The following is a 12,955-nucleotide window of genomic DNA, read 5'->3' on the forward strand; positions in this document are numbered from 1 at the left end:
CCAATACTCTTGCGCGATAACGCCCGCCCGCACGTATCACAATTCACGATTCGGAAGATACATGAATTGGGTTATGAAACATTAAAACACCCTCCTTAGTCCCCCGACTTATCCCCTACAGATTACCATTTTTTTAAACATTTCGATAACTTTTTGCGAGAAAAAATCTTCCGCAATAAAGAGGATGCTGTAAATACCTTCGTGGAATTTATTAATTCTAGAACTCCTGATTTTTATTGTAACGGAATAGGAACTCTTGCAAAACGTTGGAAAAAGTGTATAGAATCTAATGGAAATTATTTCGATTAAATAAATTCATTCTAAGCAAAACACGTCTTTAAATCTCATGTACAGAAATCGCAATTTATTTACGAACAACCTAATATCTCGATTTTTGTAGGACACGTTCTTTATATTTAAATAACATTGTTAATTTAATTATTTTGTTAATAATTCAAGCATAGACTTGCTTCCGTATCTGCCCCTAAGTTAGACACTATCTCTCATAAGTATTAGCCCACCTATTCATCTGCAATGTTCTTTATTTCAAGAAGCAACTTCATTTAATTAATTTTTAACAAAGAAGTCAAGAATTGAACTTCTTTTATAAAACTCATTTCAAAGATATAATTTTTTTTTTAAATTCGTCGCATTTTTGAATGAAGACAAAGAGGTAGATAGGCAAATACTTACGAGCAGAAGTGTATGTATTCAGAAAAAAATGATAACGCGCAATTTTCATAACAATTCAAACACAGACTCCTTTCTTTATCAGAAAACAAACTGTCCAGAGCCATACATTATCTCTCATAAATATTAGCTCCACTTATTCATCCACAATGTTCTTTGTTTCAAGAAGCACTTCTGAGAACTTAATAATCAATTTCTAACAAAGAAGTCAACGATGCAACTTTTTTCATAAATTAAATGTAATTCCTCGTCTAAAAAATATAATATTTTGAAAAAAAAAATCACATTTTTGAAAGAAGAAGGAAAAGAAGTAGATAGACAAATACTTCTGAGAACTTAATAATCAATTTCTAACAAAGGAGTCAACGATGCAACTTTTTTCATAAATTAAATGTAATTCCTCGTCTAGAAAATATAATATTTTGAAATATCATCACATTTTTGAAAGAAGAAAGAAAAGAAGTAGATAGACAAATACTTCTGAGAACTTAATAATCAATTTCTAACAAAGAAGTCAACGATGCAACTTTTTTCATAAATTAAATGTAATTCCTCGTCTAAAAAATATAATATTTTGAAAAAAAAAATCACATTTTTGAAAGAAGAAGGAAAAGAAGTAGATAGACAAATACTTCTGAGAACTTAATAATCAATTTCTAACAAAGAAGTCAACGATGCAACTTTTTTCATAAATTAAATGTAATTCCTCGTCTAAAAAATATAATATTTTGAAAAAAAAAATCACATTTTTGAAAGAAGAAGGAAAAGAAGTAGATAGACAAATACTTCTGAGAACTTAATAATCAATTTCTAACAAAGAAGTCAACGATGCAACTTCTTTCATAAATGAAATATATTTCCTCGCCTAAAAAATATAAATCTTTCAGAAAAATTGATTGAATCTCTGAAAGAAGAAGAAAAATAAGTAGATAGACAAATACTTCCGAGAACAGAACACTCAAATTCCATAACCGTCCAAACCTCCCCTATTATTTTCCCTCATTTTCCTGAAAATACCTATCACCGAAAAAAACGTACGGAAGTAGCTGCATTTCCATTTGTCAGAACGCCACGTACGTGCAAGATGAATCAGAACCACAGGCTTTGAAGATTCGTCGAGCAACCAGCTCGCCACTCGCCGCGTTCCTGTTTCCCTTCGGAAGCTTTAATCCCCAGACGGTAATTCCATGCCTTCGGATCGACTCGGGCGCGAGCAAAGATCCCCGGCATTCGAGCCACGTTTCCTGTCACCCCACGTGACCGTAATACGTGGGTCCACGAAGGCGAACGCGCGTTTCCTCACTACCAGCTTCGCGATTAAAATCATTTTTCGTTAAGACCGTTCCCTTTTTCTCTCGTCTCCCCCTTTTCGTCGTCCCGGAAAATCTGTTAAGGATATAAAATGAAAATTTTCCATTAAAATTCACCCGTGAAAAGTATCTTTCCTTGTACGTCGTGGACAATTTCGAAAATTCGAGTTTCTCAAATCTTTTAAGAGAAACACGTGAAACACCTCCGAATATTCGGAAACAAAGAGAAAGATAGAGAATGATAATTAGAAATTGTGGGTAATTTTCAGCTTAGAAAGAACGAGTGAATCACACACTCACGCACGAAGCTAATTATTATAAATAAAATGTAGGATCACGAGAGATTTCGACTTCGTGCTGTGATGCCCGGTTTTGCCTGAATTTCTTGAAACTGAGAGCAGGTATCGGGGGGTGACACTTAAATTGGAGCAATTAAGGATCGACGCTGCGCAGAAAAGATACTTCATTAAAACTGGCCAAACGTCATTTATTAGAACTGACGAAAAGAGTCTGTTCCCCACCTGAGCTTTTATCGCCCTCGCAATAAATTCGTAATAAATCAATAATAATTCTTGAGAAGTTCGCCGCGGTAGGAAAGTGACGGGGCCTGGGCCTCCTAGTGGTCTAACTCGTCAGTAAGGCTTTCTAGGAGACCCGTGCCTTAGACACCGAAGGGACTGGAAGACTCAGGTCAAAAGGTGTATATATACAAATAGGAGCCTTTACGAGGACTAGCGAGAATTTGTGGTTAGTCCGTCCCTCTGGTGGCAGAGCGTAGGAAGCTCGCTACAGAACGAACGAAGGAAAAAACGCTCGCGATCCTACAATCATTATTTTGAATACACTTTCCGAACTCAATCACAAATCCAACGAAATCCCACAGGAATGAGAGGATTTTCGTTTTTATTTCGTTGAAACGAGGTCGCCGACGATTTTAACGAGTTCTCGAAAACAACGCTGGTAATTAGTGCAACCAGACTCGAGACTAGACGCGATTAACGTCAATGAGGCGCGGCGAATGGACGTCGGCCAGACCTGTGTATGTGTGGCGTCGCGGAAAAAACGCAGACGCGTTTCCCTGGACGAGAAAAAGGAGAAAGGAAAAAATACAGACGCTGAGAAGCATTAATCGCGTCGAAAGGTCGGGCTATGTTTTACGCCTGTATTTCATACCATCACAGACCATTTCTCCCTTTTCATTAGCGAAGTTTTCAGCGCGTCGCTTCGAGATCAATTCATCCTTAAAACGCACGGCTGAAAGAGCGCGGTTTTTCAAACGTAACCGCTTTCCGCTTTTGTATCGAGGGATTCCTATAGAAGTGGTTATGCCGGCGAGTATCCAATGTAGAAACAAATGTGAGAGGTCACGTTTTTTCGCGTACACTCGCCATTCGCCAACGGCTAATTTTCCATTAATTTTTCCGTCCAATTCGCGAGTTTCTTTTGGATAGATTGAAATGGGAAACGGAGAGAACGGGTTTGTCGAGTAAATGGATGTATTATTGTTACTTGCTTCCTCGGATGAAACGAGAGGTGGATTGTGAATAATTGATATTTGTGTGATCTGCACTGCCGTTTATAAGAATTGGGACACCCGTTATATTCGTACAGAAACTATTACACGATTTAATAGGGTAAATATCGACAAAGTTTGGGAATTTTTTCAGAGGTAACTACTGAATGAAAAGTTTCAATTTTTTTAGGAGATATAAATGCAACTTTCACCTTTCTTCTGCAATTTTTGAAAAGTTAAAATGTTGCAAAATGGAGGAGTTATTCGCTAATTGCGACACCTCTTGCCGTCGTCACGACTGGCAAGGATTGGAACGTCCGAGATAATAAATTCTTTTTGATTAATGAATAAAAATGTATTTTGTACTATCTAGCGTACGATTTTCCAAAAATTGTAATTACAGAAGTGGTGGTAGTTTCAATAAAAAAAAAACCTCTTTTTACCAAATACAAATTAATTTCAAACTTTTCTAAAAAATTAAATAATTGAAATATCCAAAAAACCGTACGCTACGTTGTAATGAATACATTTCTATTTACAAATCAAACAAAATTTTTCATTCCGGATGTTCCGATCTTTAAACTCCAAACTCCTCCACTGTCTAAAATTTTTACTTCCCAAAAATCGCAGAAAAAATCAAAAACTTACATTTACATTTCAAACCACCCTGGAAACTAAAAATTAATAGACAGAACCCCTATCTAAAGAAAGCAATATTCCTCTCCCTAAGAAAGAACCACTAAGACAAATTAAATCCACGATTCATTCCATCCTCAAATCCTCAAAAAAAAGAAGAAAATGAACGAGAGCGACAGCGTACACGAGTCTTTCTACGCTTTCTTTCGCCACTCTACGTGATCATAGAGACGAAAAGGAAGTTATACATTCCACGTTCGAGGTCTCTGTCCGGAGGGTGCTATTGAATCTCTCGCAGACGCTATTTCATTTCTCCAGCTTGCTCTCCATCGGCGATCATCGATTTATCGGATCGAATCCGTCAGGCCGGAAGGTATTTTTCCAGGTTCCCGTGTAATGCTCTCGTTGCTTCCGGGGTGGAGGAGGAACGGTCAGGATTGTCGCGATACCGGCGGCTAGAACCGCTAAATCAAATTTCGTGGCGAGGGAGAGCGTACAACGGACGATGAGAAAGCTTGTCCGCCTCGAATAGAGACGAGTTGGGGGATAAAATCGTCCAGCTAGAGATTAATCCAGGATTCCCTTCCCTCAATCGAGAAAGCCAGCAAGTGCCCTTTCATTCGATGCAATCGCGGCACTTTCGTGTCTTCCAGCGATCTCCGCCGTGGATTTTCCTCGTTCTTTTTATAAATCGCGGAAAATTAAGGAGGAAGCTTTTTATTCTTACAGTTTATACTGTTTCAGGCTTTTTGGTGTAAGCTGTGTCACAGCGTTTCGATTTTTAATTGATCAGCTGAATAAGTGAACCTTGATTGGCTGATCTGTGATCCGGAACGTGGACACGGATACTTTAACCCTTTCGCTACGGCACATTTTAGTACGTAACGCACGTGACAGACAGTAGACGTTCAACCGTAGCTGTAAAATTTTTTATTTTGGCTGTATCGTTTTAAAATTTGTTCAAAAATTAAGGTAGAGATACTTGCAAGATTAGATTAAGCTAGAAGTGCGCCAAAAAACGCGAACTGAACAGTGTGAGTAAATTTTGAAGGCACCTATAAACGACAACAGCAATGAAAGGGTTTAAAAAGAATGCATATCATTATCAGTGCATCTTCAATGCTTCCGAAACTCATTTCACAAGGAAACTTGATTTAACCCTTTCATTGCTATTAGCGCCTATACGATACACTTTCACCTTAATTTAATACTTAATTTTATCTTCCACCTTAACTTAATAAATCGGATTTCAGAACGACACGGCAAAAATAACAAATTTTGCAGTCGTATCTGAAAATTTGCCGTCTCTGCCACACACGTTGCGTATTAAAATCAGCCACAACGAAAGGGTTGAAAACGTAGAAATGATTATGAACCCAAAGAAATGTCAATATCACTGTCTTCAACTCGATCTCGTCGAGTTTGATCCTCGAAAAGGTGTGAAATCGCGAAAAAGCGCGAATTAGCGTGTTAATTATTACCAAACACAATCAGTTCTCGCACTTCACCTTGACGGTGGAAGAAAATGGGCGCCAAGTGTCGCGGCACGCCGAGATTTCTCGTGTTTGAAAGGGGCGACCTCGAGGGGGTGTACATATCGAAACGAGCCCTCGCGAGCCACGCTTTTCTCTCGCCGTTGATCCTTGGGGCTTTTCTAAGCAAACGCTCGTTTGTTTGATTTATGAAGATTACGCCTCGTCGCGACTGGTCTGCAATTTCTCCTTATCGATCGTCTTGCGCGCTCGAAAGTGAGATCGTATTGTCATGTTAAAGACGGCCGCCCGGAACCGTGAAAAATGTCTCGGTTGTTGCCGCGTAGAAATGGCGCGTGGTCCATTATGCCGGAGCCGTTACATGGTCGCGTGACCAACGATTGTAAAAATCGCCCCCGCGTGGAGGTGTAAGTACATAGAATTGTACGAGAGTGACGTGCACCGATCGACGTGCCTGCGGAATAAAAATAAACCGGAGTTTTCTGGGCCACTGGCGCGAGAATTCCTCGAAAAATCGTAGCGCCACCCGGAAACGTAGACAGAACATTCGGAAAAACCATAAATTTCTTTTTGAACCGAGCTTATGTAGATTGACATATTTTCGAGAAATTGTAGTCGAGAGCTTGGCTGGAGTCTGTGCGGCGCCAATGATCGATTTAATATCTACGAGAGAGAGAGAGAGAGAGAGAGAGGTTCCGTCTGTTCCATTTCTAAAGTTCGTCTGCAGGAGGCAAACATTTGGTCGCTGATATTGCTACGTCTAGAGAGGCGTAGACGGAAGTACCGTTCGTATTTGCCCACCCCAGTTGTTCACTGTATTCAATATTTTAATAACTAATTTTGTTTAACCAATTTTCAAGGAACGAAGTCGGTTAATCTGTTTCGTAACTCTTAATTGAAAAAAACGTAATTCTTTCGAAAGGCTAATCGCATCTTTGAACGAAGAAAAAGAGAGTAGCTGGGCAAATAACTTACGAGCAGTAGTATATACCGGGTGTCCCAGTTTTTTTCCGATCAAACTTCGTCAGTATCTTCTTTGAGTGTAGGTGAGAAGAAAATGTTATATGAACATAGGTCGTTCGAAGCTTCGTTAAAAAGTTATAATAAAAATACGATGGAAATGGTAACGACCTTGCGGTTGCTACGATATAAGACAAAAATGGCGCTGGTAAAAGTTATATTCAACACCTTTAACAACCTGAGATAGTAAGCATAAACAGACTAGATACATATATAACCGATATATTCCTATTTTGTATCGTAATAACCGCACACCCGTTACCGTACCATTCTCATTTCTTATTATCGTTATAACTTTTTAACGAAGCTTCAAACGACCTATGTTCATATAACATTTTTCTCTTATCTACACCCATAGAACACACTCGCGAAGTTTCGTCCAAAAAAATTAGGACACCCGGTATATTCGTTTTAACGAGACGTCTAATAGTACATACATTTACCCGCATCTATCGATTTAACGAAACCTCAAGGAGAAATTTGACGTGCAACCATCTCGTACACTTGGAACAAACATTCTAGAAAATGTATCGACGTTTCCATTTCCCCCGCTGATCGAACTCGACGCGATTTCGTCTGTTCTCTCGATAAAGTTACACACGGTGCTCGCGTACGATTTCACTGCACCTGTAATCGACCAGAACTATATGTTGCGATAACAACAGCGTGGAGAACGCCAGAGGTCACGTGTGTTGTAAGGGTAAAAAAGAAAGGAAAATGACACTCGATCTCCGGAGCAATTTCTGTCGCCGGCGAAAGTCGTTTATTGAACGCGGAGAGATTGACGGCGCTTAAACGGATGGAACTTCTCGAGCTCGAAACAAAAACATCGATTCGTTGGCGGAAGTGGCATGGTTTAACGAAGAATGTTCCGTCCGTCGCGACGGTGATGCGCTGTGTGCACAGAGTGGAGAACTTTGTTGACCCAAATACGAGCAGCACGATACATAATAAGGGGGCTTGGTCGGTGGAGAACGACGAGGCACCTTGACGCCTTCACGGGGCGCCCTATCTTTAATGCATTAGGATACCTCCTCGCGGTTCTTCCAGCTCGGAATTTCGCCGAGTCAGAGATTGTCTGTTACGAGGTGGCTTAGCCGGGTGTCCAGGCTATATCAGAATTGGAAATTATTTGTATGAGCTCGTTTATGGCGTCGTCTAGACGAATTTGGCGATGGTATCTCCAGTTCGTTGAATTAGTGTTACATCTTTAACACGTTGCAAGAAAAGTATTGAAAAGTCGCGTTGAAATTTCGATTAGTGTTAAATTCTTGTCACTTTAACCCTTTCGTTCAATAACTGAACAATTATATGAAAAATACACATAATCGATATTTTTCTTTTGTAAGTTTTATGGTATTATAAAAAAATTCGCATTTTTATTGCTGAATATCATTTTTTTAGTCCACAGCGAAAGAGTCAATCTATAATACTTGCGCGCCTACGTTGTTTTTCAGCCTTGAATCCAAGAGTATTCCTTTCCGTCTAATGCGAAACTGTCGTGTATAGTCGGTGGAAGAAATATAGCGAGGTAGTGAGTCACAGTAGCTTGTCTTAACCATTTGCACTCCAATGGGCGCCATTACGGCGACACGCGTAATTACTTTGGAGAACTTAAAAATGTAAAATTCAGGTTTTTCTATATTCTTGAAACAATGGAAATTAAAATGAGAAATAGAAATAAATAAATTCATAAACAATAAACGTTCTTTTTCCAAAATGAAACTTGGGGTTTTCGAAAGTTGGGGTTGCAAAAGTATACTAGAGTTGCTGATTAATTCTATCAACAGCTTGGAGTACTTTGTAGGAAATTACTTTGTGTTAAGTGTTCTATGCACCAATTGATGCAGTGACATTCAAGCATTTTATATACATGTTTCGATTAGGGTTAATCAAAGATAAGGCACACTTCGTGCAACCCTAACTGAGGCTTCAAGCCCTTATCTTCTCAGCTTTCTGTTGATTCCCTTATCGATATTCTTCGACGTATAAACTTTGACACCTGATCGATTTTACGACCTCGCTATCTTCCACCGACTATACCATTGATGATATACACGACACGAAACGTGGTAAATTTAATATTTGATTAAATTGATTTTGAATCATACAAAATTTACCAAATTTGAAATTGTACGTGTCAAAATTTCTTGTCTGTTCTTAATTAACACTAGAATTACCAACCGAGTCAGAATGACATTACCGACGTTACAAAAGTGAATTTTTACGTAAGTAAACCATAAATGGAAAATTCGATTCATTTCGATACAAATAGAAGCATACCTGTAGAAAATAAATTCGGAAAGTTACAAACGACAACACTTACCAGTATTGAACATTCACGTTTTCTCGAAAGATGCTAACGGGTCATTTTGACTCGGTCGGTAATTCTAGTGTCAACATTAAATTCCTTGAATTATGCAGAAATTACTTTGCATTGAATATTCCGTGATAAGACCCCTCGTGTTGTTTGTACAATATCGAGAACTGCATTGATCCAAGTACAAATACCGTTGAACAAGGGTGCAAGTCTAATTTAAGCCGCAGCGACATCAGTTTCCTCCGGTCTACCACGCGGTATCACGTCCTTGGAGTTAGTATCGGCGGGGAGGTCCGTCGAGTCGAAGATCGTGAAGAACTTCGTTGACCTAAATACGGGGACGATAATAAGGAGAAGGGCTAGTTCGTTCGAGCTTCGAACCTCCCGGAACGCCTTTAATCCTTCTGGTTGCTTCGTATCCCCCTTGATCCCAGACCGTCCATTTTTCTTCGTTCTTAGCTCAATCCCCGCCATTTGTTTCATTCTATCCCCCTTGTCGTCTTCGTTTCATGCTTACCCGTGCTTTCTTTTTAATTCCATTTATTTGAACAGCAGACAACCATTTCCCCAAGACTTTCAGTACCAATTTTATTCGACACTTTATGAAAGTCTCTCGACGGTAATTCCAAGTAAGAAGCGCGCCGGTAAATCCCGTGTAACGCGACCTCTTTCCAGGGAAAATACTCATATAAAATCAGGATACGTTTGTGCCTAACAAGAGAGAGAGAGAGAGAGAAAGATAGAGTTTGTTGGAAATATAATAAACAGAGGAAGGTCGTGTAAAGTCGCTCTGATTGACGCTAGTTTCACACGCGATTCCACCAGACGGATAAAATCTCGTCGTTTCTATTCTTAACTATATGTAAAATTACAATATACTTTTTAAATCGAAGCTCGATTTACTCTAAATTTACTCTTCTAATTTGCTCAATTCCGATATCGCTTAATTTCCACCGCAAGGACACACACTTATCCACCGAGTTTCCTCGCGCGTACACACTCGCCCACGAATCAGCGAGATTCGCGACGAGATCAATACGATCTTATCCTCGGTGTGCGCCGGCTATCGACGAAAATATGATAAGAACGATCTAATTAACCAAGGGGTGAACGTACCCTACCGTCTCTACACTTTTTACCTCTCTCTCTCTCTCTTCAACGACAGGGAGAGAACTGTGGTGGCTGTCTCCACGTCTCTCCCTCCTGTCGATGACACCAGTTAATTGCTCTCTATCTCCACTGTGCATGCACCCGCAACCGTACTTAGAGGCTGTACCGCGACAGCTGTGTACCACTCTAACACGGGATTAATGGTATTCCAGAGATTGGTCGCGGAACTGAACAAAGAACAAGAGGCATTCATTGCCAACAAGCACACCGAAAAGGGAGAGGCCGTTGCACCATGGGTCGGCGCACCGAACGAGGACGTATTACGAGAGGAGTGCTTATCTTTGTCGACGGTGAGTAATTCCTCCTTTCCACTAGCCAGCTCGTTGTGTCTGGAGAGAGAGAAGAAGCTCCGGTGTGTCCGCTGCCCCCGTGTTCGGGCACAAGCCGCGGTGAGAATCCACGGGAAAACGAAGCTGTAGAGCGCCGCGGCCAGAGTGCTTTGCAATTGGATTCCCCAGGCACAATGGGCTTACCAGGCACACCGGTGCCTCTCTGTTAAGGTGGTCGCGAATGTACGCCACCAGGGAGATCATTGCTCCAGGTGTAATTTACATATGACGTTTGACGGGCGGGAATAACGCGGTAATAGTGTTTGTCTGACAAGAGCGTGACCGGTGTAATTTGCGGTCGACGGGAATTAACGGGTGACGATTAAAAATTTGTGGATTATCCGGGAAATCGGAGATTTTTAGAATGACGAGTCGGGGAAAAACGTCTTTAGTTTGGTAATGAATATTTAAACGCGGATTTTTATACATTTATGGAGAATTTGAAAGCATGAAGATACACGGAATACACGTAATAAGTGAAGATATATAAATACAGCCGAAATATAGTGCTCATTGTAATATTTAGTGAATAGAACAATTGTCTATCTAGCTTTTGTTTTTTTTTTATTATACTCGTCAATATATGAATTTGCATAAAAATCTACAGGCTAGAAATGACATTGATAAAAAATTTCACATATGCTGAGTGTAAAAACGTTTTCATAATTACATAGATGAGTCAATAAATAAGTTACGTCTTCCTTTTAAAAAAATACGAACGAATGAAAAAACCGTGAATAATCAAAAAATCCTTCTCTGACTTTCGTAAAGAAACTGTATTTTTAACAAAAAATTCTGCATACGCTGAGAGTAAAAACGTTTTCACAATTATTTAAGTGAGTCAATAAGTAAGTTACATCTTCCCTCTAAAAAAATCGCGAATAATTAAAAAGTCTGAGCTTTCCCCAATGATGCTTTGTAGGAAAAAACCTTTTTCTGACTTTCGAAAGGAAACTGCAATTTTAACAAAAAATTCTGCATACGCTGAGAGTAAAAACGTTTTCAGAATTATACGGGTAAGTCAATAATCGCGAATAATCAACAAGAACCGTTCCTTCCCTAATGACGCTTTGTAGAAAAAGACTTCTTCTGACTTTCGTAAAGAAACTACATTTTTAAAAAGTTTGCACAATTACATAGATGAGTTATTAAATTATGCTGGTCGCCAATTTGTTAGACAGACTGTGCGAAGAGATGTTAACGTTCTTCAATCGTAGGAATAATTTACGTATAACGTTCGACAAGCCAGAATGACGAGTTCTGTGAAAAGATTTTTGGATAAGAATATTTAATGCACCGATCGGTTTTTCCAACGTTCTAATAATTTACACATGACGTTTCACGAATTAGAGTAACGAGGTACGCGAAGAAATTTTTAGGTTATATTGCTTGCTGTTAGTTCCCTCGAGCGTAATAATAATTTACGCATGACGTTGGATAAGCTAGATTGACAAGATATACGAAGAAACTTTTCGGTTTAATTGGTCAAGCTGTTCGATTTTTCCATTAGAATAATAATTTACGTGTAAAATTTGACGAGTTAAAATGTCGAGGTGCACGGAGAGATTTTTAGGTTAGATTGCTCAGTCACGCTGTTAAATGCCTCGAGCGTTTAAATAATTTATGTATGAAATTTGATAAGATATACGAACAGATTTTTCGGTTTAATTGTTTGATCAAACTCTTCGATTTTTTCATTAGAATAATAATTTACGTGTAAAATTTGACGAGTTAAAATGTCGAGGTACACGGAGAGATTTTTAGGTTAGATTGCTCAGTCACGCTGTTAAGTCCCTCGAGCGTTTAAATAATTTATGTATGAAGTTTGACGAATTAGAATGACTCAGAATTACTCAGTTACACTTTTCAGTTCTTAGAGCATAGTTGCAGAAGGTATTTAGGTTGAATAATTGGGTTAAATTGTTCCCCTCTTCGGGTGTACATTACATCGAGGTCACAGAATGGACGCTCGGTATTTTACAATGATGTACACGATCAGATAGATAGATATGCAGAGGGATGTTTAATTTGATTGGTGAATTAATAATACATACGAATGATAATGCGGTGACCGTGTACCATGGATTTGAAATTACCATGTCAATTTGTGTCGATACTATTGAACGAGTCAGATACAATTACCGTAGTTCCATGGAAAATGCAAAACAGAGATTAAACAAAATTTCAAAAATTCACATTTCCTCTATACGTAACAACAAATAACGAAATAATCTCGTACCTCGTTTCAACCAAAAGTAGATTCGTACGATAGCAACAAATGACGATAATCAACGAGTAGAGAATTGCATTATAAATGGAAATTGGTCGCTGTTAATTATATTCGAGGGATCGTGTCGCGATTAGCGAAGATCGCTGAAGTTGCAATTGGATTTCTCCGGCTAATGGGGTATTTGTTCAATTAAGCCGAATCGATCGTTCTTTAATTGGAGCTCTTGGACCGACGATATTTCGTT

General features: G+C 39.1%; 1 protein-coding gene across 1 annotated transcript in view; it reads left to right on the forward strand.

The window, feature by feature from the left end:
• The window catches only part of LOC108576047 (synapse-associated protein of 47 kDa), a 124,236-nt gene that overhangs the window by 94,026 nt on the left and 17,255 nt on the right, over positions 1 to 12,955 (forward strand). The window contains exon 6 of the mRNA XM_017938993.1: positions 10,305 to 10,442. Coding sequence (XP_017794482.1) covers positions 10,305 to 10,442 — 138 coding nt within the window. The remainder of the gene's footprint in view (positions 1 to 10,304; positions 10,443 to 12,955) is intronic.

Source organism: Habropoda laboriosa, unplaced genomic scaffold (assembly GCF_001263275.1).
Source record: "Habropoda laboriosa isolate 0110345459 unplaced genomic scaffold, ASM126327v1 scaffold309, whole genome shotgun sequence".
Lineage (NCBI taxonomy): Eukaryota > Metazoa > Arthropoda > Insecta > Hymenoptera > Apidae > Habropoda > Habropoda laboriosa.